Source organism: Macaca thibetana, chromosome 3 (genome assembly GCF_024542745.1).
Source record: "Macaca thibetana thibetana isolate TM-01 chromosome 3, ASM2454274v1, whole genome shotgun sequence".
NCBI classification, from domain to species: domain Eukaryota; kingdom Metazoa; phylum Chordata; class Mammalia; order Primates; family Cercopithecidae; genus Macaca; species Macaca thibetana.
In genome coordinates, this window is record NC_065580.1 from 163,366,796 (window position 1) to 163,394,586 (window position 27,791).

The window sequence follows — 27,791 nt, forward strand, 5'->3', positions numbered from 1 at the left end:
CACAGGGTAGTGCACATCAGCGCCCTGGATCGCACGCTTTCCAGAAGCGTCGCTGAACCTGGCGATTGGACTCCTGTCGAGGACCCGGCAGAAGCGCCAGGGCAGGGTCACCGCTAGGACAGTGGGCGTTGACGGCCTCCGGGGATCGCGGCCGTGGGCTGGGTCTCGCGGGCTGCCCGCTGCGCATGCTCCGCTAGGAACCGGCGGGGGCGGGGCGGGGCGGGGCGGGGCGGGGCGGGACCGCGTCGGGGACTGGAGCGAGGCGCGGCGCCACGTCGGGGGCGGGCCCGGCGAGCGCGGGAAGGCTCTGCGGGGCGGCCGGCAGTCCTCAGCCTTCTCGCGTCATGGCCCTATCGGTTCCCTGCTACTCACCCAGCTTCCGAAAGCCGCCCGAGGTAGTGCGGCTCCGACGGAAAAGGGCCCGGAGCCGTGGAGCTGCCGCCTCCCCGCCCCGTGAGCTGCCGGAGCCGGCGGCCCGCCGAGCCGCCCTGGCGGCGGGGCTGCACCTTCGCCCTTTCCCTGCCGCGGGGGGCAGAGGCGGTGGCGGCGGCCGGGCCGCTGCCCGGAGGAACCCTTTCGCCCGCCTGGACAACCGACCGCGGGTCGCCGCGGAGCCCCCCGACGGGCCGGCCCGCGAGCAGCCGGAGGCGCCGGGCCCGGTGAGTGTCTTGTAGCCTGGCCGCCAAGGGGCTCTGTCATGGGTTGAGCCAGCTGTGAATCGGGGGTGGAAAGTCCTCGCGTTGGAGGCAAGGAAATGGGCGCGAAGACTTCGGCCGCCCGTGGCTTTAGGGTGCCCCGCGCTGGGAGCCGCGGCTCTGGCAAGGCCGGATTTGCGGGAAGAGCGCGCCTCCGGCTGTCCCGCTGCGGGCTGTACTCACGGGACGCGTTCCCGAGGAAAGTGAGGGGCCCCTTGGAGGACTTAAAGGTGACTTAGAAGAGAGCTCGAAAAACCCTGAGACCCCCATCTTGCAAGGATGCTGTTCGATGGGGCAGGTGACAAACCCTGCTTCCCCCGTGATTCAGGGCCTCCCTTCTCTCACGCACTCCAAATTATTGTGGGGATGGGGGAATGTTGAGGATTCGTGGGGTCAGAATTCCCTAGCATTTGTCCTATCCAAAGCCTTTTGGATCTTTCTGTTGGAAACACCGGTCCTTGTTCCCCTCAATTTTGATACTAAAGTTCAGGCACAAAACTGAAGTGTTGAAACTCATAGATTGGATGGGGTGTGTCTGAATTTGGGTGCACTTGGATTTATTGAGAAGCGTGTATGCCAGGTGAGGCTCTGTACATAATGCAAACTTCAGCATCCTTTAAAATTTAAAGGACAATATTTTTAACCTCAGTTTTTAGATTCTAATCAAGAAAATGATTTGCTATGGGAAGAGAAGTTCCCTGAAAGAACAACTGTTACTGAATTACCCCAGGTAATACTTTTTAAATATCATTAGAATGTGTATTTGTATAAACTTTTTTTTCCTAGCTAGGATTTGAGCCAGTTTTTAAAACTACATTTATACTTCTCAGAAGCATTTTGCTTGGAAAGTAGTTTTACAGAGAGGCTTGATCAGGGGTGAAAATACCAGGGGTGAAGATACGACATCAGCCAAGGTAAAGGAGTTGGTTTGATACAGTAATGATGACTGTAAAGATAGCCAGTGCTAAAATAGGCCTAATAGACATGGGGGTTGTCTTTTACCCTCTAACAGTTTTTAATACTCTTCTTTGGGCAGTTGACTTCTCCAGCTCATCACTCAGAGCCAGCCCTCCTGGCCCACCTCCACAGGTTGTTGCATAGCACTGAACCTCGTTGCTCCCCTGCGCTAACATACACACGTTTCCATTCCCCAACCGCTACTGTTGTGCTGTGTAGTTTGATAAATGCGGTTTGTCCTAATGGGAACAGGCTAGAAGAGTTCTCCAAGACCCAGTTTCTCTTGTAAATAAGTGACCTTCTTATGGTCTATCAAAGATAGTTCCCCCTTCTCTGATATTTTATTGTGATATAAAAGAATCCTTGGCCGGGCATGGTGGTTCATGCCTGTAATCTTTGAGAGGCTGAGGCAGGCGGATCACCTGAGGTCAGGAGTTTGAGAACACCCTGGCCAACATGGCGAAACCCTGCCTCGACTGAAAATACAAAAAAAACTAGCCAGGCGTCGTGGCGCATGCCTGTAGTCCCAGCTACTGGGGAGGCCGAGGCATGATAGTCGGTTGAACCCAGGTGGTAGAGGTTGGCACTGAGCCGAGATCACACCACTTCACTCCAGCCTAGGCGACAGAGGGAGACTCTGTCTCAATTAAAAAAAAAAAAAAAAAATTCTTGTATCGTGGAGAATGTTGACATGAAAGGACAGCAGACAGATTGAGGGGAAATACATGAAGTCAGAAAATGTTTCTTAAATATGGGCTTTGTTAGCCCTGGATGCAGAGTTTCAGAGGCTTAAAAGATCCAAAATGTTTAAAGACTTGGAATATTTCTACTTCAATACAGACATCTATACTACCATGAAGAACTGTAAAAACTAAAAAGTGAAATCTGCCCGTCCACAACCCCTACCCCCAACAACAACAAATTCCCTCTTCCCACAAATAACCACGGTTAAAAGTTTAGTGTGACTCCTTTCAGACTTTTTTTTATAGTATGTAATATATTTTTCGTGTTATTTATTATACAGTTTATATGATTTTTACTTTTCAGTGATCATGAGTATGTTAGCTGATAAAATCTTTAGGTTGAAGGTTTTTTTCTTAATACTCGACTAATTTTTTGCATTCTTTGTTTTCTAAAGACTTCACATGTATCGTTCTCCGAGTCTGATATTCCGTCCTCAGAAAATACTGAGTTACCTGTGGACTGGAGTATTAAAACCCGACTCCTTTTCACCTCTTCTCAACCCTTTACCTGGGCAGATCATTTGAAAGCACAGGAAGAAGCTCAAGGTCTTGTCCAGCATTGTAGGGCAACAGAAGTTACTTTGCCTAAAAGTATACAGGTAACTCTGAAATAAAATAGTTATGTGTTAAAGTAACAAATTAAGTGTGAAATGATCTCCTTTGAAAAATAGCAGAGATACTACCTTCCATTAAGTTTTTCTTTGGAAATTTAAAGATACAAAGACTTAGGAAATTTTGTCTTTCCCAAATGGTGCTTATGGTGCTTTCATACCTTTTTTTTTTTTTAAGTCAGATTGAGTAATTGCTCATAAATTTAGAGACTTGTACTGCAAATTAATCAGTGTTGCAGGCAAGAATTGTTAAATTATTTTTCTCTAAGGCTTTTTGAGAAAGAAAATACAAAGAAAGAAGTGAAAAGCAATTGAGTGGGATTGCAAGGGCTGATGGATTTACTGATTTTCTTACCTGTATAAGGAAAATTTTATAAATTTGGGGGAGTTTGTGAGTTCTAGAATAGTTTTAGCGAAATACATTTTGATTGTTTTAAAGCATCAACTCAAAACTGGGAGGCTGGGCACAATAGCCCATGCCTGTAATCTCAGCACTTTGGGAGGCTGAGGTGGGAGGATTGCTTGAGACCAGCCTGAGCAATGTAGTGAGACCCCGTCTCTACAAAAAAAAAAAAATAGCTGAGCATGGTGGTGGGTGCCGATAGTCCCAGCGACTTGGGAGGCTGAGATGGGAGGATTGTTTAAGCCCAGGAGGTCAGGGCTGCAGTGAGCTGTGATTGCGCCACTGTACTCTAGCCTCGGTGACAGAGTGAGACTGTATCTTAAAAAATTTTTTTTGAAGTCTCAAACTAGGTTAAAAAAGGATTACCCTGAAACAGATCTTGGTATATTATACATCGTTTCAATAAATAGATTAGGATGATTTGTGATTTGCCATATCAGTGTTTACTGGCTACTTTTAAAACAGCATTTTGGAGAGAGGGCGGGACATAGTGTTACCTATACGCACATGTCCACCCCTATTCCTCATGATAAAAAAGGTAGTGAATTGTCCTTAAGAATGGTAGAAACAGGCAGATGTTCCCATCTATGTTTAAATGTTCTGATACTGTGGTTTAACATTACATCTGGCCCAAATAAGGATAAATTGTGTTTTCATTCCTATAACAGTTATTAATGCTTTCCTATAGAAAGCAGTAAAGATTCTTAGACCTAAGTGTTTGCTATATATTATCTTCAAAAAAATTATGTATTTCTCAATGGGCAAAAACTCTCCACTGTCACCTTTGGATTTAGGATCCCAAACTCTCCACTGAGCTCCGTTGTGCCTTCCAGCAGAGCCTTATCTATTGGCTCCACCCTGCTTTGTCTTGGCTACCACTGTTCCCTCGTATTGGAGCTGATAGAAAAATGGCTGGAAAGACAAGTCCTTGGTCAAATGATGCAACCCTGCAGCATGTTTTAATGAGTGACTGGTAAGATTAGTAAGAAAAATTTGTGTAATTCAATAGTGAATTTTTATTTTAGCAGTATTCTCTATCATATTTGTGACTGGATACGTTAATGGCAGAAGGGTATCTAGATCCTTGTGAATTTTATCTGAACCTGTTAATAACGAACACGTAAACTGTTTACTTTTTTGTTGTTGTTTTTTAGCTGTTATTCATTCTTTACCCAATTGTGGTAGAATATATGTAAGTGTTGGTTAAATATATACAGACCGACAGGCCGGGCGCAGTGGCTCACGCCTGTAATCCCAACACTTGAGGAGGCCGAGGCGGGCAGATCATGAGGTCAGGAGGTTGAGACCATCCTGGCTAACACGGTGAAACCCCGTCTCTACTAAAAATACAAAAAAAATTAGCCGGGCATGGTGGCAGGTGCCTGTAGTCCCAGCTACTCAGGAGGCTGAGGCAGGAGAATGGCATGAACCCGGGAAGCGGAGCTTGCAGTGAACTGAGACTCCAGATCGCCCCACTGCCAGCCTGGGTGACAGAGCGAAACTCTGTCTCAAAAAAAAAAAAAAGTACACACACACCCCTAATTCTTTAATGCTACTTCTTGTCAGTCTCTACTTCTTTTTTATCAGCAGCTCAGAGAAAGTCAGCAAGCAATTCTCAATTAAGTTTTGTTTAAAGACAAAGTAAGTGTTTAAGTGGTATACACTGTTAAAGTATTGAGAAGTCATCAGCGAGTCCTCATAACCAATTTCAGTCCTTTAAAGCTAAGTCATACATAACCACAAAAATTCAAACCATTATCTAAAATATTTGTGCTGTGTTTTAAACCAGGTATCAAACTGAATTATACAGAATTATAAACATTGCATTAAATGTTTAATAATACCTAAAGAAAATGTTTTTACTTCATAGGTCCGTGAGCTTTACTTCTCTATATAATTTGCTGAAGACAAAACTTTGCCCCTATTTCTACGTTTGTACCTATCAGTTTACTGTCCTCTTCCGAGCAGCAGGATTAGCTGGAAGTGACTTAATCACAGCTCTCATATCTCCTACAACTCGAGGTTTAAGAGAAGCTATGAGAAATGAAGGTAAAAGTTTAGGTTTAAAGTGAGAATACTATACTATATAGTAAACTTGTTTTAGCCTAAAAGTATTTGAATTTAAAATGCCTTTTACCAGTTAATTAGCAACATTAAGAAATATATTATTTCTTTATTTCTAGGTTTTTTTTTCCTCCCCCACAATTATTTAATCCAGCAGTCCCCCAACTTTTTGGCACTAGGGATCAGTTTCAAGGACGGTGGGGAGGATGGTTTCGGGATGAAGCTGTTACACATCAGATCATCATTCTTATAAGGAGGGCACAACCTAGATGCCTCACATGTGCAGTTCACAATAGGATTCGTGCCCCTATGAGAATCTAATGCGACCACTGATGTGACAGGGAGGTGGAGCTCAGGCAGTAATGTTCACTCACCAGTCGCTCACCTCCTGCTGTGCGGCCCGGTTTCTAACAGGCCATACGTGGGTACCAGTCCACAGCGCACGGGTTAGGGACTCCTGATTTAAACTGTTCCTTCCACATAGTGTTCCCTTCTCTGATCTCTAAAATAAAACACATACTGGGCCAGATAGTCACCATGTGAATATACTCTTCTACAAACTCTTATGTAGTACCAGTTACCCTTTTAATAACATAATTTTCAAACTGAGGAAACCCATTAGTGGGTCATAAAATCTGTCTAATGGGCCCAATCAGTGCTTTTTCAAAAAGTGAACTGGGATACAGTGTAACTGACAAAAGAGTGTCACATGTATGTGTTGTCTCCGGAACCTCTTTCAAGGAGATATGTTTTATGCATGTATGTAGGTTTGTGAAGAAAGCTTGAAAACTCTACTGCCTTAATAGATCATTTATAAAAACCAACATTTCAAATTTTTTACACTCTAAAAGTACAGCTTGCCTGTTAAATACTTTACATGAAAACTCAGTTACATTTTTTTTCCTCATGTAGGTATTGAATTTTCTCTGCCTTTAATAAAAGAAAGTGGCTATAAGAAGGAGACAGCATCTGGAACAAGCTTGGGATATGGGGAGTATGTGATTAAAATAACTTTTTATGTCATCCACTGACTTACAGACTCATGAAATAGATTTGTACAAGAGCAGCTTTGAGAAATAGGGACTCTAACTGTAGCAATTTCCTAGGGAGCAAGCCATCAGTGATGAGGACGAAGAGGAAAGTTTTTCCTGGCTGGAAGAGATGGGTGTGCAAGATAAAATTAAAAAGCCAGACATACTTTCTATCAAGCTGTATCCTTTCAGTTGCTGTTAATTAGAATTAATTTTCATTGAATGACGTTAGTGAGAAGTTTAACATTGGCAGTTTTATATGACTATAATCTTGAATTATCTTCAGATCATATTAAAACTAATTGTCCATTGTAATATTAAATAAGCCCCTAAGTAATAAATGGTGAACTGTTAAACCTTTTTTAATCAAAACGTTCAATTGTGATTCTTTGTGGGAGAATAGGTGTGTTTTGACTAGAGAAGAAATTAGGTTCAGGTGTCAGTTTGTAGCAAATTCAGATTGTTAACATTTTGATTGAAACATATGCCTTATGATTCGGTAAAGAGAGGTAGCAAGAGGATTTCCATTTCTTTGTGGGGAAAAGGAGTCTTGGGTGATTCAGAATCAAGATAACTGCTTTACACATTAGGTGAGATTTGCTTTTGCAATTTCCTTGATTGTCATCTTCAGTCGTAAAGAGAAACATGAAGTACAGATGGATCACAGACCTGAGTCTGTTGTGTTGGTAAAAGGAATCAACACCTTTACATTGCTCAATTTTTTGATTAACTGTAAGAGTTTAGTTGCTACCTCAGGTCCACAGGCAGGACTTCCTCCAACCCTCTTGTCCCCTGTTGCTTTCCGAGGTGCCACAATGCAAATACTTAAGGTAATAAAAATCTCTATAACCTAGCTGTTAATACAAAGTACTTTACTTTGTTTGATAGGATAAATTCTTGATTTAAAAAAACAAAAAACCTCGTAGCATTTTTACTTGGTACATATTTTCCCTTTGCTTTCCTCCCATTAAAAAAAAAAATTTTATAAGACAGTTACATCAAAGAAATTATGTGGAAATATGTAAATTATATGAAATCCTTTTTATTTTCTTTTTGAGACGGAGTCTTGCGCTGCTGCTCAGGCTGGATGGAGTGCAGTGGCATGATCTCAACTCAGTACAACCCCTGCCTCCCAGGTTCAAGTGATTCTTGTGCTGTGCCTCAGCCTCCTGAGTGGCTGGGATTACAAGCACACATTACCAACCCTAGCTATTTTTTTTGTTTTGTTTTTTCTTGTTTGTTTGTTTTAAGAGGGTGTCTCACTCTGTCACCTGCTGGAGTGCAGTGGTGTGATCTCAGCTTACTGCAACCTCCGACTCCTAGGTTCAAGCGATTCTCCTGCCTCAGCCTCCTGAGTAGCTGTGATTACAGGTGTGCACCACCACGCCTGGCTAATTTTTTTTTTTTTTTTTTTTTGCATTTTTAGTAGAGACAGGTTTTCGCCATATTGGTCAAGCTGGTCTTGAACTCCTGACCTCATGATCTTCCCTTGGCCTCCCAAAGTACTGGGATTACAGGCATGAGCTGCTGCACCTGGCCGCCCTGCATTCATTCATTCATTCATTCACTCATTCATTTAGAGACAGTCTTGCTGTCACCCAGGCTGGAGGGCAGTGGCTTGATCTTGGCTCACTGCAAACTCTGCCTACCGGGCTCAAGCGATTCTTCTGCCTCAGCTTCCCAAGTAGCTGGGACTATAGGCTCACACCACCATCCATGCCTGGCTAATTTTTTTGTATTTTTAATAGAGACAAGGTTTCACCATGTTGGCCAGGCTGGTCTTGAACTCCTGACCTCAAGTGATCTTCCCACCTTGGCCTCCCAAAGTGCTGGGATTATAATCATAATAAATTATATATGTAAATACAAAATACATACAATTTTATTACTTAGTAATAAAATTGAATGGACTTTAAATTTTTGTTTTTCCAATAGTCTGCATTGACAATGTGTTATTAAATCAGACAAAATACCATATGAAAAAGTGGTATTCTCTGGAATATACATCACCTGAAAATCTCATAATATGGAGAGGATGCTGAAAATTTACTATTTGTACTCACGTAACATTGTTTTGATGTCTTGGGAAATAGTTTTGTTCCATAATTGTTAAAGAGAGGAAACCGGCCGGGCGCGGTGGCTCAAGCCTGTAATCCCAGCACTTTGGGAGGCCGAGGCGGGCGGATCACAAGGTCAGGAGATCGAGACCACAGTGAAACCCCGTCTCTACTAAAAATACAAAAAATTAGCCGGGCGCGGTGGCGGGCGCCTGTAGTCCCAGCTACTCAGGAGGCTGAGGCAGGAGAATGGCGGGAACCTGGGAGGCGGAGCTTGCAGTGAGCCGAGATCGCGCCACTGCACTCCAGCCTGGGCAACAGCGTGAGACTCCGTCTCAAAAAAAAAAAAAAAAAAAGAGAGAGAGGAAACCCCAAATGGAAATATATTGAACATATTTTTGGCTAGACAAAAGGTTGAGAGATGATCATAATTTTCCTTTTCTTTAAATTTTCATAAAGGCACGAAGTGTAAATGTGAAGACACAAGCTCTTTCTGGATACAGAGACCAGTTTAGTTTGGAGATTACAGGTCCTATCATGCCTCATTCTCTGCATTCACTGACCATGCTGCTCAAATCTTCACAGAGTGGGTCTTTCTCTGCAGTACTATATCCACACGAGCCAACTGCTGTATTTAACATCTGCCTGCCAGTGGACAAAGTACTTGATATGGTAAGAAAGACACCTATGAGCAGACTGTTTTAGTTGTTTAGCTGGAGGGAAGTGAGTCATTTATGCTGAGTCACTTTTGTGTTTCAAGTAATTAAACTGTTATTTAATTACGAATTACTAGAGGAAAGAATAGCTTTCATGAATTCAGTCCAAGTACAATTTTTTTTTTTTTTTTTTTTTTTTTTTGAGACGATATCTTGCTGTTGCCCAGGTGGAGTGCAGCTACGCGATCTCGGCTCGCTGCAACCTCAGCCTCCTGGGTTCAAACAATTCTGCCTCAGCCTCCCAAGTAGCTGGGATTACAGGCATGTGCCACCATATCCGGCTATATTTTGTATCTTTATTAGAGACGGGGTTTCACCATATTGGCCAGGCTGGTCTTGAACTCCTGACTTTAGGTGATTCACCTGCCTCGGCCTCCCAAAGTGTTGGGATTACAGGCTTGAGCCATGGCGCCCGGGCTCAGTCCAAATACAGTTTTAACAGTGACTGAAGAACTTCGCATTTCAAAAAGGTACAACTTTTATTTTCATTTCCTCTTGGATCCAAAACTCAGTAGTACCTGATTCCTTTATAGTTTAAGGAAACATGATTCACTGTGGGTATTTATTTAACCATATTTGCCTTTAATTTTGAATATACTTAAGGTTTTTAGAGCTAGAATAATTAAGACCTTTAAAATTATCTCATGCATCTCAGTTGGCTAGACTTATAAAAATAACCATTAATGTTTTGGGATTTTGTCACTACAAAAATTCTTAGGATCAACTTCTGTTGATAGGATGAATCACGTGAATGAGACATTTGTCAGTCTCCATAGTAATTATTTGAAACTCTTTTGTGTTTAAAGATTGATGTGCTTTTTACTGACTTGTATACACATTTCCACAGGAGGTTGTTCATAAGGAGCTTACTAACTGTGGTTTGCACCCTAACACTCTGGAGCAACTTAGTCAAATACCATTACTTGGGAAATCATCTTTACGGAATGTGGTGCTGAGAGACTACATTTATAATTGGAGATCCTGAACACCAAAGTAAGCCTAAAAGGAATCTTTGAGGAAAAAAGCCTTCTAGCAAGGAAATTCAAGATTCTTGAAGTTGAAGGAATATACTGACATGTTATAAACATAACTTTTATTACAGTAGCATCTAAGGTTTTAAATCAGTGTTTTCTGCTTTTACTATTTTCAGATTAGATTTTTAGATACAAAGATGAAAAACTCAGATAACTCAAATGAGCTATCTGTATCCCTACAACCTAATTGTATATTGAGTAGAAACTGAATTAATGTTTCCTTGCAAATGGGAAATCACATAGCAGTTACCTCATGGCATTGTGACTAATGGCATCAGGGCAAAAATATGTTACTTTACCATTTACCTAAGACTGTTAGCAGGTTCTTGTTTCATAAAGGTAGAAAATAAATATAGATAACATCTACTGAGCTAGCTGATTGGTGATGCTTCTACCTTAATATCTTTCCTACTGATTTATAATTCCTTTATTTTCACATATACTAAAACTCTAATGCATGTTAATTCAGATAAAAAGGCATTTTGTATTCCACATAGAATAGTGTTAAGAATTGTGAAGTACACACTGAGCTGTCATGGCAAAGTAGTATTTAATGTGCTTATAGGGTGTGGGGGTGTGTGTGTGTGTGTGTGTGTGTGTTGTGTGTGTTGGGATTGTATAATTCACATTTTTAAAATAAAAGTGCTTAGAAATCAAAAGCATTGGGTAAAGAAATAATAGTATCTAAGTATTTGTTCACTTTATAATCCAGAAAATAAAACACCACGTTTATTCCAGAGAAGTTTGTATTTGGGCCTTAAGCTTTTGAAAATAAAGTTTAGAGACATAGCATATGAATACCACTGTAATACACATGAAATATTCTATCGGACCCTAAAAATTAACATAAACTTTAACTTTCTCATAGTCAACAAAATAGTGGCTGGTTGCCGATTTTATTAGATAAGTTGGTTACAGCATTTTAATTATCATTTTACGTCTATCTAGGTGTAGCTGAAATTCAAAATGCACATCAAAGTAAAACTATATCACAACTCAATGCCATACTAAATGTACTTGGCCTCTGCAATAGTAGAATTCTAGTCAGACTTCATTTTTTACTCCCTTCTTATGACCCAAGTGGCTTTAACAGGAATGCAGGACTTAGTGCTGATCATCACACAACATACCACTTTCTTTTTAGAACCTCTACAAAATTTTGAGGGGAGATTGTGGCAATAGCCCTGTGGAACAGATCTTGATCACCTCAATAACACTGGCCCAGTATCTGTCCAGCAGAACCCATTGTGAAATAGTACAAGGTGCACAGCCCTTCACTGATTACAGGCAAGTGTTACAGTAGCCTAGCCATAAGGAAGGGGAGTTACATCATAGTACAAAATACAGTATAAAAGCGTTATTTAACATTCCACACTGAAGATTACTCTGATGCCTTCAAACAATCGTTTGGATGTTAGCCACTTAAACAAATACATCACTAAGGTAAACGATATAAACATACCAAAACCCTGTATGGTTAAATACAATTTCCATGGTACAAAAATCAAAGCCTGGAGATGTTTTTACAGATTGCTTTTTACACAATGTCTTAAATTGCCAAATATTTACAACATTAAAGAGGAAATACATTGTGATGCAGAGTAAAATTATCTGAAATGATTATTATAAAACCTCAATCTATCTACGTGAGGCACTCCTGAAGCAAGTGGCATTAGCCATGAGGTCCTTTGGTACAAGGCCCATTGCTTGAAGAACCACAGTAGCTGCTGTGGCTTTAGCATGCTTCTTATTAGGGCTGGCAAAGCTGGGCTGGTAAGCGCTTCCATTTATCAATACCTATTCAAGAAAAACATACAATTGGGCTGGTAAGGGCTTCCATTTCTCAATACCTATTCAAGAAAAACATACAATAAGAACAGCATCAAACTTTAATATCTATTAGCTTTGTATTTTTCACTAAATGCTAGAAAAATAATTTACAAAAATATAAAACCCATACTATGTAAGTCAAATTATAATCTCAACCCAGAAGCAGCAAATCATTTGGGAAAAGGGACTGCAAATTAAAAGCAGGTCTCCAAATTGAGAAAAAGACTGATAAAAGTATTAAATTAATTCCCCACATTCAACTAGAAAATAACAAATTGTATACTATATTTTGCCCAATTTTTTCCAATCTTTTAAAAAATAGGACATTGACAAGTCATATGAAAGCACCCTTCAGTTTAAAAACCCCACCACTTAACTACAAATACAAATCCCCCACCCATGAACAGAACCTTAATCCTGTCATGTTTACCCCTCACCCTCTAAGTTATCACATTAATAAATATATACAATTAGTGCAGAAATTCATATTTACCCTAAAAAGAAAATGTTTGCGATGATCAGGGCCACTATCATGGACCAACAGAAATTCAGGTGGTTGCCACCTTCTCTTATTACAGATTTCCATCAAAGCAGACACAGGATGTTTGCCTGCAGCGGGGGAAAAAATATCCAGTTTTAAATTATTTCTACCAACTTCTGCAACAAATAATGAATTCAAGGTGGGATTAGGGTAAGAGGAAATTCAAAAATGTGCTCTCACCTGACAGATCTTTCATTGCAGCAGAGAAGTTCCCAGACCTCTTTTGTGCTCTTTCTCCTACTGCAACAAGACCTTTAAAAAAAAAAAAAGATTGTTCACTAAATAACTTTCAAAGCACCATTTTAAAACAAAGATTCTTCTGTAGGAGTCTGACCCTCAAAATGTATGCCTTCAGATAAAATCAACAGATTCCTAGTACACTTGATTTCTCTATCAATCTTCTCTTTTACTGTTTTTCAGCATATAAATTTATATTTAATATTCATAGACTTTGGTATGAGAAATTGTAATAAATACCAAATGTAAACAGAAAACAAAAATTTAAGTATGGCCAGAGGCACGGTGGCTCACGCCTGTAATCCCAGCACTTTGGGAGGCCGAGGTGGGTGGATCACCTGAGGTCAAGAGTTTGAGACCAGCCTGGCCAACATGGTGAAACCCCGTCTCTACTAAAGAAACAAAAATTAGCCGGGCGTGGTGGCGGGCGCCTGTAATCCCAGCTACTCGGGAGGCTGGGGCAGGCCAATCGCTTGAACCCAGGAGGCGGAAGTTGCAGTGAGTCAAGATCGTGCCATTGACAGCCTGGGCAACGAGCAAAACTCCATCTCAAAAAAAAAAAAAAAAAAAGTTTATTGCCAAATGATTTCTGCAGATTTACTCTCTCAAAAAAGCCTCAGTTAAGACTCTTCCAAAAAAGGTTAGGATTTTAAGCCACCAAAAAGGTGAAAAAAGCGGTTGTCTCCAAATAAAATAGGTCCCTTTTTTCCTAGCAAACTCTCCTCTCCCTTCCTAACAAATGGGAGATGTTCTCAAAATACGAACATAACCTTTCTACATAACCTCCCTCTCCATAGGCTTATTACAAAGGGGATTAGCTATATTGCTAAACCCAAACACTGCTTTCCCAATTCCATATACAGGTTGAGTATTCCTTATCCAAAATGCTTGGGACCAGAAGTGTGTCGCATGATTCCAGGTTTTCAAATATTTGCATTGTATTTACTGGTCGAGCATCCCAAATCTGAAGAGGCTCAAATCCAAAATGCACCAGTGAGCATTTCCTTTGAGCATCATATCAGTATTCAAAGAGTTTTCTGCTTTAGAGCATTTCAGGTTTCCAGATGTGGGGTGCTCATCTTGTATGTTACAGGAAATTTTTCAACCTTTGCTAAATAATTCCGTGCTAATACAAGCTTTTCCAAACCTATCCTGGGAAATCTGTGGTTCTCCGAGAGCTTACAGTCAGGCCATGTCCCACAATTCCAAGGAGAACGCTTCCTGAAATTGTACAATACTTACACCAAAGTATTTGGTGCAGAGCTAGTTCATTTCCAAATTCATTAACACAGATTAACTGTTGAAGTTAGCTTCAACTTACTATTTGATTACAAAGATGAAAATAAATCCCAGTTTTACATTTGCCAGCTTTTATAAATGAGGTTTAAACAAGCTATAAAAAATCATACTGAGCTGGCAAGCCTCTCGTGATTCCACTTACATTATTCCAAAGGAAGAAGTTATTTAAAAGATGCCAATTAGCTGTTATCTGTGGGAACGATTAAATACTTAACAACTACATACAAGCTACATGGAAGACACAGTGCTGTCCTACCCAGGTATCTGAAGGTAAAAGGAAAATACAGTCAATGCTAATGGTTCCAAAATGCCTTAACACCAGGCAACAGGAAGAAGTAACATTATTGTCAGCAGCTGGTCTACTATACTCTAACCCAACTAAACTACTGAGCTTGTAAAAAACAAAAAAAAAAAAGCAAACAGGGTTTATGAAATCTAGACTAAACAGCATTGTAATAGGAAATAACAAAAAATAAACCAAACTAGAAATAAGGATGGTTCTTTGTCAAGAGAAAATAAAATGGAAATCCTGTTTTCTAAACATGAAATCTGGTTGAATTTGGAGGTGTAATAATATAATTAGATATATACACATTTCCATATTTAGCAACTAGCATAACAAAAGGTGCCTTTTAAAAGTTCAAACTGGTGTCTCTATCCATAGTTATATAAAAGTAAGCTGCTTCTGTGAACCCCAAAAGGGGTTAATGTTTTTTCTGACAAATAGCTGTATATATACAAGAAATGCCTTCAGTTCAAGATCACTGGGTTCAAAAGGATATATTAAAGGTAATGTTAAAGGAGGTGTTAATAAACATTTCAAAAAAGAACTTATTACCTTTTCGGTCTGTCTTAAAATCAACTAGAATGGGTTCCTTATTGCCTTCTTTGTTTTTTCCTAATCCTTCTCCTTCTCTCCAGCCCATTTTTCTCATCAAAACGGCTCCCATTCCTCCAGTTACCGGGGCTGCTCTTAAGAACTGATCCTATCCAAAGAAAGAAAGGTAAAATGTCCCCATTTTACAGTTAGAATGTGGTAACAGATTCATTGTTTACTTTCTAAAAAGAGGAATCTTATTTTACTTCTAGATCTGTTATAGCAATTAAATGTAAATTCCTCTATATACATACTGTAGTGTGTATGTTCTGATTATTTTCACATTAACGTAATAGTATTTTAGAAGTTAAATAAGACAAGTAAATGGCAGTTTTGAAACAGTAGCCCTCGTGCCCCCCTCAAAAAAAAAAAAATTAGAACACTCCTGTTTTCGTCCACTATTTAGGTTCACTGGTATCTCTTCTTAGCTTGCAAAATAAAAAGAAGGCAATGTTAAAACAATCAATGATATTAATTGTCCCAGGTGTACCTAGTTTATGAATAAAGCCCAAAAATCACTTAGAAATAGTTTAGACACTGAAGAAGCATACTGTTGTCATCCAAAGTTTTCTTCCCCATTCTACTATAAAGCAAGTATAAATATTTTACTTTAGAAAATCCCTAAAGCAGCCAAAAAAAAAAAAACTCCTGAAATTTACACAGTAACAAATAGAAAACAATCACATAAAATATCCTGTAAGTATGCCAAAATGAATTTGAATTCTTTTAAAACCTAGCTTGATGTTAAAAGACTTTTAAAAAACTCCTTAAATGTTTACATACCTAGGCCTCGGTAGCAGCAATGTTGTGAATAGTACGGCTGGCACTGACCGGGGCAAGAAGACAGCTACAAGGATTTGGCCCTGAAACAAGTTTCCATACAGAGGGGTGAAAGTTCACAGGTTATTCTGTGAACAATCATCTCTCTTGTATCCAACCCACTGAACCATAATTTCCATCAAAGCAGCAAACCACTTAATGTCCTAAGATGCACAAGTATATACATTAGCATGATCAACACTTATTTTTACAGGTTAAGAAATATTCAATGCCTCTTATTAAAGGGCATCCATGTACATATAACAAACAGTATTAAATTCTACTGTTGATCTTTATGGCCACTTTTTAAAAATTTGAAACATGTATCTCCAGATCATACTTTATTTTCCCCTTGTTACTAAATTTTAGGTTTTTATGTTCTCTACCAAATATATATATGAATATACATATAGCAAAAGTCATTAACTTATCAACAGAGTAAAAAAACTTTGGTAGCTCAGGAAATAGTATGTATTCACATCTCCTATATTGATAAGTTAATACTGAATGTAAAAAAAAAAAAAAAACATGTTTGTATGCAGTAGTAAAACTATCATCTTTTGTTTCCCAGCTTTATAATTAAATGCTGGGGAGAAAACATGCCAATGATGTGTGACTAGACATTAAGTTCATCAAGATGCTCTGATGGAAGGAGGCAGCTGTGGAGGTAAAAACATACCCCTGGTTCAGTTCCTTATTTGGTGCAGGCCATGCAGTGTAGATGTATAAAGAGAAAGCTGATGCTTGGATATTAACTGCCTTGATGCTACACACCTAGAATGTCTTTTACTTACTTCCAGGTTCATCCGTCCCTCTTTTCCAGGGAACACTCCTAAAAAAAAGGGCAACTGTGCAGAGTACAATATAAATCCCCAGATAACCCAAGTTTCCAATTTTGTTTCCATTCCCTAGTATCGTCATTTGTTTCTTTACCCCAATGTGAAAAAGCTGATTAATTTAATGAGACCACAATAATAAACTCTATTTATCAGGTCACATCCAAATCATTCCATTCCAGAAATAAAAGTTCTTTTAAACCAACTATTTTAAGTGTTTTACTGATTAATGAGAATACTGATAAAACTTTGCTTTTTTTAAAATCTAAAAATATACTGCAACAAACTAAAAACGCAGAGGATGTTGGTATTCCATGTGTTTTTTAACACATAGGTGGATGCTGGACTATACTAAAGAAGAGCCAAAATGATCGTTTGACAGGTTTTCTAAACACAATTACACATTTAATGAATAGATAATCTTTGTGATATTTAACAAGAATGATACATGTTAAATTTTCAGCTGCCTAATGACTTCTACATATTGTGGTCCATGTTTAATTTTAAAAAGTTTCTTTTTTAGTTGATACTAGCATCAAATATTCTTCAGTAATTCTATACAAATGAATCTTTTCCTGTAAGTTCTACTTTTAACTATAATTTAAAATTTGGTCTGATGAACATATCTTTATTGCATAGTTTATCAAAATGATTTGCTTCCCAAAGTATATCTTATATAAAATATGAAGTCAAAGTCTTTTTTAAAGGTGCTACTAAAATTTTAAAATTATTTACTCAAAGTCTGTTAACTGCCTACAGGACTGCAAATACCAGAAGAAATTGGTTTTAGGGGAAAACCAATTGAGTCAGTAAAAGATTCACTTTTTAAAAGTTATTTAAGTTATTAACATATTTAGAAGTATACAAATATTATGGATCAGCACATCATTAGATAAAGACCAAAATTTTGTAATGGAAGCACATTCAGAAGTTTCTACTTAGTAGTGAACATTGCCTGTATTATGTGCCTATTTTAACACCTATAAGCTTTATTTCTAACTTCCTGAAATATTGGCTGAAGCTTCAAGACTAAACAGTATTAAAAAAGTAAAACTAAAGAAATACATGTACATTTATAGTTCTGCCCAAGATGTAAGACATTTTTTCAAATAGTATATAAATCACTTTCATACTAACTATAATACAGAAGTCCAAGATTAATCCAATCTTTAAAATATTTTTCTATATATATTTTCACCTTTATTCTAACACCAACTCTCAGCAAACTACAGAAATTGTAATTTCTTAATGAATCTAACTGTGTACTCACTATACACATTAGTGCAACTACTTCCCAAAAAAGGCAGGCATAGTGAGTATACATGATGTTTCATATTAATTTGTTAGTAAGATCAACAAAGATAAAGCTATCAAAATTTAAATAAATGTTACAAGATTAAAATACCCAAAGCAACCAATGTCTCATTTTTCAGAAATTCAGCTCATTCACTGGCACTCATAGCAACTCTCTGTAGGTAACCATCACATTACTGATTACCACTAGACACCTCGGAGACTTTGAAATTCCAAAGTTACTTGCCCACGATCATACAAGGAGTCAGGAGTACAACAGGATAAAGAAACCTTCCCAATCCATTAGACCACGCGGCCTCCCAGTTTCAGCACTGCTATGCTGCCAGTACTCCTGTAACAAATTTCCCATCACCCATCCAACCAATCTTTGTCCCTTCACCAGAAGGTGTTTCTTCAGAATGCCCTTCTTAGCCACCTAAGACTCCCCCAGTGATGAGGCAGCCGTAGGTGGAGTTCACAGGTCTCACTGCAGAATCTGAAACCAGATGCACCTACATCTTCGTAGCATGAGGCGTCCATCCTCTCCCTTGATTTTAGGTCTTACATATCTGTTTTGTCATGAAATTAGTGGTTCTCAAATTGAGCCTGTGGATCACCAGAGGCCACTAGGGCCTAAATGGTGGTCCACAGATTAATCTCCATCCCATCCCCTTCACCACAGCCCACCCCACTCCAGCCATCCTCCCTCAGCCTTCCAGTCCCATGGCAAGATCACCACATGCAGAGCTAATACTAGGGCCTCCCAACCACTTGCTGTGACCAGCAGCTGACAACCAAAAGGACCTGGGCCACAGGTCACAAGAGGAGTAAGGAACAGGGGCCAAGAGATCTTACAAGAAGGCACAGGCACTAATGAAGCGGGTGGGGTGCAAGGACAAAGGAATAGAGGAATGGAAAATTAAGATGGTAGAGGGCTCTTGGGGGCAGTGATCCACCAAAAATAAACCTGTAATAAAGCATCCCATGATGAAGAAAAATTTGAGAACCACTGCTTTGAAATGATTAGGTTAGTAGTCCAGCAGGAACTGTGGAATATTCTGAACAGCACCTGATACGCTGTTAGCGTTCAAAATATAGTTAAATCACCCCTTCAAAAGCAGCAGTAGCAATTTTTAAAATAACCTTATAAATTAGTGGCTCTTGAGCCACATTTATACATTTGCCATTTTCTCATGAATCCAGTCCGTCTTCAGTGTCCGCCCTGGAGCATATACACATAGCAAATTTACTCGGAACTTTGGTTAGAGTCACTGGTCTTTTCATGCAGTTTTAATAAAGTTTCCAAAAAATTTAAACTTTGTTTGACACTTTCATATGTGCATATACTGTGTACCTTTTTAATCCAGGCTTGGGCACCAGTATTGGCCAACTGTTCTTGTGTCAAAACCTGTACTCCTGTACTTCCTGTGAACTGGCCAGGAATAGAGTTCAGCTGAGCCCAGGCATCAATCTGAAGAAAAGTAGTAGTCTCAGTTAACTAAATAAAATTACCTGATTAAAATGTCACTGGTAATAATTCGCTAAAAATGGCTGAAAAGCAGACTTAAATATTTAACTTTTAAACCATATTTAACATTAAATGTTTGCCTACTTTCTAAAGAAGCAGTTTGACAACATTTAGTGAATTCTATTAATAAGATTTTGAAATGTATCTAAAAGCACGGCTACTAAAAAATACAGCTGTTAATATTCTTCAAACTGTCATACAGATAAACTAAAAATGCAAATAACAGCTCATATGGCAATGGGTCCCCACCCTCCCTTCCTACCTATCTCATACAAATGTATTATAGTACATGTCATGACAGCCTGGATTCTTAATTACTTCCTTTGAGACATTATAAATACAGACTAAATTCATGACACAGGTTTAAAGAGTTTAAATACAGGAAACTGTCCACTTGAATACATAAAACAACTTTTTTTTGAGATGGAGTTTCACTCTTGTTGTCCAGGCTGGAGTGCAATGGTGCAATGTCTGCTCACTGCAACTTCTTCCTCCCGAGTTCAAGCGATTCTCCTGCCCAACCTCCAAAGTAGCTGGGATTACAGACATGCGCCACCACGCCTGGCTAATTTTGTATTTTTAGTTGAGACAGGGTTTCTCCATGTTGGTCAGGCTAGTCTTGAACTCCTTACCTCAAGTGATCCACCCACCCCGGCCTTTCAAAGTGCTGGGATAACAGGCATGAGCCACTGTGCCCAGCCATAAAACAACTTTTTAAAAAAGCTTGTACACTTTTTTTCAGTCGCCAACATTTGTTGTGATAAAGAATCAGCTGTCATTCACACAAATTAGATTTACTAAACACCTTGCTATATCAGCAACGTATTTCCTGTCTGAACATGTACTTACTGATTTACCATAAAACAGTAGGAAATGAAATGGAGAGGCTGTCCATTGTTAACAGCACAGACTCCAGATTCAGATTGCTTGGGTCTGAATCCCAGTTCCCCCACTAATTAGTTGTGTGACCATGGATATCACGTAATCACTCTTTTTTTTCTTTTTCTTCAAGACAGTCTCTCACTCTGTTGCTCAGGCTGGAGTACAGTGGCGCCATCTTGGCTCACTGCAATCTCCGCCTCCTGGGTTCAAGCAATTCTGCCTCACCCTCCTGAGTAACTGGGATTACAGGCGTGCGCCACCATGCCCAGCTAATTTCTGTATTTTTAGTAGACACGGGGTTTCACCACATTGGCCAGGCTGATCTCGAATTCCTGACTCCTTGTCCCCACCTCAGCCTCCCAAAGTGCTGGGATTACAGGCGTCAGCCACCACGCCTGGCCTTAACCACTCTTTACTTCAGTTTTCTCAGCTGAAATATTGCAGTTATTACTACCTACACATTTCATAGGGTTGTAGGCACTTAGTTGTTTTTATACACCAGATTGTAAACTCCTTGAGGACAGGGAAATTTTTCTATTTTGTTCTCTCAAGAAACAGTTCCTGCCACATAGTAAACAATAAACATTTATTGAATAAATGATCAAGCCTCAAATCACTTTCATTTAAAATAAGACATTTAAAATAAGGTAAATGATGTTACAACTTAACTAGTTAGCGAAATTCTTATTTAGACATTAAAACTGGTACATTGGTGTGAGTTGGCTGAAGGTACATAATAATTAAAAAAAAAAAACTGCTACATACCCTTTCCTGAGCTCTATTTAACATGCTCATGGCTTCAAGGTCAAATGCATTCTCACTGAGTCTTTTCTGAGCAAGTGCTCGTTCACTCATTGCTGTAGAGATGTCCACAGGCTACGAAAGAAAACACAGATAATAGTCCCCTAAATTCTGAAAAGTACTCATATCTTTAGTTGCTACATGTCAAAAACAAAATAATAGTCTTATATACTAATAATCTTGGAAAATAGGGAGAAGACTCAAAAAGAGAAAGTAGTCTTGGAAAACAGAAAAGGATTAAGATAAATTACAAAGTATCACACAGGCAGCAGAACTGAACCCAAAATCTGACTGAATTTAGTCAGTTTTCTATTATATATATCAAACTATAATCATAGACGATTCCATTAAGAACTTAAAACTCTCTACCCTTCGTGATTGAAAGCCATTTATAGTAAACTGCAAATTTTTTTAACTGTGGTAAAGGTTATTACATTCCTTAGCAGTTTTCATTTTACTCATTAGCATAACCTTCAGAAGCAGTAAGCAAAATTATTGAATAAGCAAGCAGAAAATCATTATGATCGCTCTTTTACTCATCAGCGTATCTTTAACATCTTCCTGTTGTGGACACTTTGGTCTTAAGAACCCAATTTCTTTAAACAATATATTCAGGATATACATAAGCAAACCATGTTTTCAGTTTATACACACTACTTATTATAAGTATAATATTATACTATTTATAATTATAATACTTCTGTGGAAGTCCATAACATCAACTGAAACACTTTTAAGTGTCTGAAGTCGTAGGTCTTTCTTTTCAAAGCTCATATTCTACCTTTTAAAACCTTATGGCAAGTGGAAGAAACTTTTTTTTAAAAAGTAATCTTTGGAGCCAATTCTTAATTTGTCAGATTCGTGGAAGGTTTAACCACAGAAGGAAAAACACATCAACATAAGTATTTGGTACTTTTTATGTTCTAAAATTAAAAGCTCGAGTTGATCTGTATCAACTCATTTCTTGGTTTTTGTTCTTAACATTATCTAGTTATCTCACACAATAACATTCATTTTTGTAAAATGCTTATCTGACATGGAAGGTTTTGCTGTTTTCATATACAAAGAGTAAGTAGACACTGCATGAACATAACAAACATGGGGAAGTCAGTAAAGAGCTAACAGCTATGGATTTTCTTTTTTACAAGTAGAGGCTAGTTGTTATTAAGACTATGTATCATGTATAAAAGACTTCTTTTAAGAATAAGACCTGTCTAGTAGAGAAGGCTGTATGACTATGAGAATAATTATAACTCATGCATAAGGATTCACCAATCTTTCTTACCTTCAGAACCTCTAATCCTCCAGAACCTCTAATCCTCCAGAACCTCTAATCCTCCATAATTCTTAGTTACCTTGCTAATTAACTAATATTCCTTTAGCTAACTCAAGGTTTTTCTTTAAGAAAGTATGGATTCTGATATAATGCCTTCTTAAAATGAAAACAAAATTAATTTTTTCTGTAATTAGACTGTTTAATATATAATCTTTCTAGAGATCTATAAACAGTCTAATAAGCAACTGCAGAATACATCTTTCAAATTGAATCTCAACTATAATTTCGCTAAGTCGATTTAAGTAAATCATCACACAAATTAGAATATTTCTAAGACCTATTAGAAATATTAATCTAAGCAAAGTGAGACTGAAACACTAAGAAACTTAGTATGTTCGTCTTTTACTTGTTAAGTCTGTTTGATTCTTGGGACTTTACATGAGAATGCAGATATTTCAGGTGAAAATTCACGTCCCCCTAGGCCTACCTTAAGATGTTTTGTCAGCTAGGATTATCAAGGTAATTTTTGAAGGCACACCATGAGACAAGTACTGTCTCATTAACCTTGTCACACTTACTTTGCTTTTCCTAGCAGTCTCTATAAATCTAAGTGTTAAAGTGTGCTTAGACATAAATAATAGGCTTTTATGCTAAAAACGCTAAAATCTGAGAGGATACTGGGGAAAATGTGTCTACCCACTATCCCAACTCCTGATCCCTAATTTCCAACTATAAATTAGCCACGAATCTATTCAGATGGCTCTAAAATATAACTTCTAGAATAAAACTAATTCTTTCCAAGTAGAAAGCAAACTATTATACCGTGAATATTTTTCTCTCTTAGCCCTTATTAAACAGGTAACCTAAATGCCTCACCATTTATCCCCAGAATGGAACTCTTCAAATCTTAGTGTTTCATATTAAATTCATATGACTCTGAAAGGAATTTTACTATAGCAACCTTGATATTTAAATAAAATTACAACTGTTTTTCCTGAGGTAGTAAAACATTTATTCTTCAACAGACTCAAAGAAATTTTACTATAGCAACCTTGATATTTAAATAAAATTACAACTATGTTTTTCCTGAGGTAGTAAAACATTTATTCTTCAACAGACTTACCAAGGGAGCTGCAAGTTCATGTCAAAAATGTATTACCAAATAGTAATTTGACTATTAGTTTCATATATATATATATATTTTTTTTTTTGAGATGGAGTTTCGCTCTTGTTGCCCAGGCTGGAGTGCAACGGCACAATCTTGGCTCACTGTAACCTCCCGCCTCCTGGGTTCAAGTGATTCTCCTGCCTCAGCCTCCTGAGTAGCTGGGATTACAGGCACGCGCCACCAACCCCTGCTAATTTTGTATTTTTAGGAGAGACGGGGTTTCTCCATGATGGTCAGGCTGGTCTCGAACTCCTGACCTCAAGTGATCCGCCCGCCATGGCCTCCCAAAGTTCTGGGATTATAGGCGTGAGCCACTGCACCTGGCCATATTTTTATTTTTAAATGCGAAAACACACTCAAAGTAGAATGAATGAAGATTATCTTAACCTCGTAAGGATCCTCTAAAGTTTACATCAAAAAGCCTGTTTCCAGCCGTTCAAGGTAACACAAGTTATACAATAAGGAATAAAAAGCCAATACAATCCCCAAAGCAGCAATTTTTAAGGGTCAGACCCGATGTTACTTATCAGTATTGAAACACTCATAATAGCACAGCTACCCTTTAGAGCAGCATTGCCCAGTACAACTTCCTGCAGTGATCACTACTGAGCACTTGAAGTGTAACTAGTGTGATTAAAAACCTGATTTTTCAGTGGCTGGTAACTGCTATATTGGACAACAGAGCTTTAGAATCTTAACTATCCTTTAATATTCAGAAACTGGAAATGTAAGAAAGGCACCAAAATTATGGTAAAAGGCCCTTCCAAAAACTGGGAAAAAGAATCTTTAATCTGTAGAATACAATTATCAAGTTGTCATCAACAAGCCTTAGTTTTTACCAATACACTATAGACCAGCACGTTACCTAATGTAGAAAAATAATTCTGTAGTAATATTCTAATAATGGGGGAAATGTTTACTGACCTTTCACCTTTGCTCTAAAAGGTGAAATTTACATAAAAAGTGTCCCGAATTACAATTCTCAGATTAATAAAAACTGCCCAAATTCTTCACTCTTTCTCCCTCAGCAACAAAGCAGACAACTACTACTTATAAAACCCACAAAAGTGTCTGAGGAATAATGAAATTATATAATGCAGTTGGCACCATATAACATGCATTTCATGATCTATATTATACATGTAAGGGCCTTTTACATTTTTATTTCTCATTTAGGAAATTCTTCTAAATCAATTTACTCCTTTTGTTAACACAACTGTTGAAATAAAAAGAACAAGTATCTTAAGAGACTTCTTAGAGTATCAGTGAAAGGATATAAAAGAGCTAAAGATAATTGTTAGGATGGGGTGAGTCAGATAAGGAAAATACCTATAACCAGAAAATTATTTTCCATTATTGGTAATCACAGATACCTTAAAAGCAGGCATAAAAGGCAAACTATAAGAAAATAGACCTAAAGAAAAGCATCTGGCCTGTATATAAAACATGATTTTAGAATATTTAGCAAATATTAAAATATAAAGAGGTTCATGCATACAAGAGCAAAATGACAACTATAAAAATTAAAGCCACAGAAGGTCCCCATTATGTGTTTGGTTGGCTTTAAAAAGTGAATTACAAATCTTTTTATTGTATCATACAAAATTATCTAGTGTATAATAGACTAAATGAAGTACAAGGGGAAAACAAATAGATAACCTACTAAATGGTTCAGAGAAATTCAGCGTTAACCACATAAGAGAATCTAGGAAGAAAAGAATTAGTAACAAGGCTGTATATTACACATTCTAGCAGTGCCAGAACCTATGTGTTTAATTTCCAATTAAAATTTCCATTTTACTCCAAGTTTTCCTATACATTTAGAGCTTATAAATTTAAAAAAAATTTAATTCCATTGGGATGTGGAAATATGATTTGGTAATACAAACCAGCAAACTGCTTAAGATAAAGATGATCTTAACATCTAAGCATTCACTAGACCTTAACAATACTACCTCTGGACCCCTAAAACATTTGATTGGTACTAAATCCATGGTAATGGTTGAGTAGAGTTATTACTGCACTTATGTCAAAGATTACATCCTAATCTTCTACTCAATAAACCTCTGCTAACTTTATTACCAAGAATTAATGCCCCTGAGGACTATTTTTAAAATATTAGTTTTCCAACTTTTTTATTTCATTGTTTATAAATCAAATTCACACAAATACAGTCAAAGTTCTGTAGTCACTCCTTACTGAGGATGATGCTGGCTGGTTTCTGAGTATGAAGACGATGCTATGGCAGTACCGCACACAGTCTGATGAGTTGTTTTTCCATAAGAAATGGATTTATGCTGCTTCATCCACAATGTCTATCCATTCATACTCATGTCAAAGAGCATTCATATGCAAGACAATTGGTGGGATTAGGGATTATAGCAAAGCTAATTCAGCCCTCTTATGGAGATAAAATCTGTGATCTTTGCCTAAATGTTTTATGCTCAAGAACAAAGAACCACAAACTCCATTTATATTTATTAAAATGAAAAAGGCATAGATAAAAATTACTATTCATTTCAAAGGTTGACCATTTAAAAGAACTATCTCCTTTTACTCTAGAAGCCTTTATTTCAAACTCTAACAAGGAATCAAAAGGGTTAATGCTCCCATAAAATGTTACCAAAAGTATTTCACAACGTTGGTATATATAACACTAACTGTATAAATAATAAATTCATTACTTTTACCTTCTATATATACAATATAGTATATTTAGATGGTAGCTAAATAACCACAACTAAACATTTTAAATTGTGACTATTTCCTCTACATGTTTTAACATTATTGCCAGGTAAAAGTGCAGATATGAAAGCAAAAGGCAATCCTGTCTCTTTGCCCCAGTATTTTGGGATTCTTCTCTTTAGAATTAATCTGTATGTTCTTTTCAGTCTAATCTTGTAAGTAGCTTAAAGAGGTTTTATATCAAATAGTTACATATATTGTCCCAAAAGAGACATCATCTGCTTTATTCATTTAGCCCTTTGAAAAGAATTGTAAAATAATTTTACCTTCTAGGATTCTTCTTTGGTAAGAAAAAAAATTTTTTTAACAAAAAATAATAATGTCACCATTATTTGAGTACCTTTCTCTATCAACTTTTCCCACCAGATTTAAGAATAATTCTCCTCAACCTTTAAAATCTGACAACTTTTGATGACAAACAAGGCTAAGGCACCACAGTGTTGAGATTGAAAATGGCTAAGTACTAAATTTCAAATACACATACATACACACACACACACACTCTCTCTCTCTCTCAAAAAAGTGTAAGCATCAGGAGTTACTAAGCACTTTCCCCATGACTGAACTGAAGAAATTCAAAACAGTTATGCTCATTTATCTTCTCAGGAAGATCCCTTGGAATTCTGCAATATTTGTTAAATCTTCACTTCACTGGAAAATATTTGTCATACAAACTCTCTCCTTACCTATTTTTTTTCCTAACTCTTTTTTAAATGCTTAATCTGCAGGAAATTACTAAAAGCATACATATTAGGATTTCTAAGTAAGTCTGTTCAACCCTCTTATCATGGTTTATATTCAGCTACAAGAAGATTATGTCAGCTGCAAATGTCAGTTAACCTTTCTCTCTTGAGATATGCAGGTAGCCTGATTTGGGGATTAACAACTCAAATGGTCTCACTAAAATATCCAAACCAACTCTCTCTCTCTCTTAACTGGTGATGGCATAACTTGCTTCACTTGTTGAATCCCATGGGAATACGGATTATCACCAGTAACTGTAAGTTGCACTGGCTAGTTATCATGTCCAGCTTCACTCTATAGAACTTGTTCTCAAAATGCTGCAGGTCAAACAAAAAAAAGTGAAAATGTCACCTGTGAATAGCGTGGGGAAAAAAGTACTGCTATCAAAAAGTTTCTGATTTGGGTTCTGTTCACGGTCTGATTTTATAAACAGGTTTTATTTGTTGAATTGGAGGTGTTTACTGGAAGATGATGATACGGCCAAGCCAAGGAAGGGAACCTGCCGTGAAGAGTACAGGTGTCTCTGACCTACATATGCAAGAACTGCAAGAAAAATGTCCAGATGGGCATCAGATACCTAGTCCAGTCCTTGGCAAAAGTCTGG

At 37.9% G+C, this 27,791-nt stretch overlaps 2 protein-coding genes across 6 annotated transcripts in view; one reads left to right on the plus strand and one right to left on the minus strand.

Moving 5' to 3' along the window:
* The first annotated feature begins 266 nt into the window (after positions 1-266).
* DONSON (DNA replication fork stabilization factor DONSON) lies at positions 267-27,698 on the plus strand. Of its 2 annotated transcripts, XM_050785984.1 has the most exons (11): positions 267-659; positions 1,345-1,425; positions 2,791-2,994; positions 4,204-4,382; positions 5,280-5,458; positions 6,386-6,467; positions 6,580-6,684; positions 7,136-7,334; positions 9,021-9,233; positions 10,125-10,270; positions 27,621-27,698. In XM_050785984.1, the coding sequence occupies exons 1-10, from the start codon at positions 345-347 to the stop codon at positions 10,260-10,262; spliced, it is 1,695 nt and encodes a 564-aa protein (XP_050641941.1). In that variant the 5' UTR covers positions 267-344; the 3' UTR covers positions 10,263-10,270; positions 27,621-27,698. The 2 variants fall into 2 exon arrangements, with proteins under 2 accessions (XP_050641941.1, XP_050641940.1); XM_050785983.1 differs by lacking the exon at positions 27,621-27,698 and having other exon boundaries at positions 268-659; positions 10,125-10,675.
* SON (SON DNA and RNA binding protein) overlaps positions 11,040-27,791 on the minus strand; it is a 33,669-nt gene continuing 16,917 nt past the window's right edge. Inside the window, exons 7-12 of one of the 4 annotated variants that reach the window (XM_050785957.1) lie at positions 21,219-21,329; positions 19,398-19,514; positions 15,057-15,204; positions 12,863-12,934; positions 12,635-12,750; positions 11,040-12,108 (exon numbers count right to left, since the gene is read on the minus strand). In XM_050785957.1, coding sequence (XP_050641914.1) covers positions 11,950-12,108; positions 12,635-12,750; positions 12,863-12,934; positions 15,057-15,204; positions 19,398-19,514; positions 21,219-21,329 — 723 coding nt within the window. In that variant the 3' untranslated portion in view covers positions 11,040-11,949. Of the gene's footprint in view, positions 12,162-12,634; positions 12,751-12,862; positions 12,935-15,056; positions 15,205-15,878; positions 16,747-19,397; positions 19,515-21,218; positions 21,330-27,791 lie in introns of those variants that run through there. The other 3 variants (XM_050785958.1, XM_050785959.1, XM_050785960.1) reach the window with 3 other exon arrangements.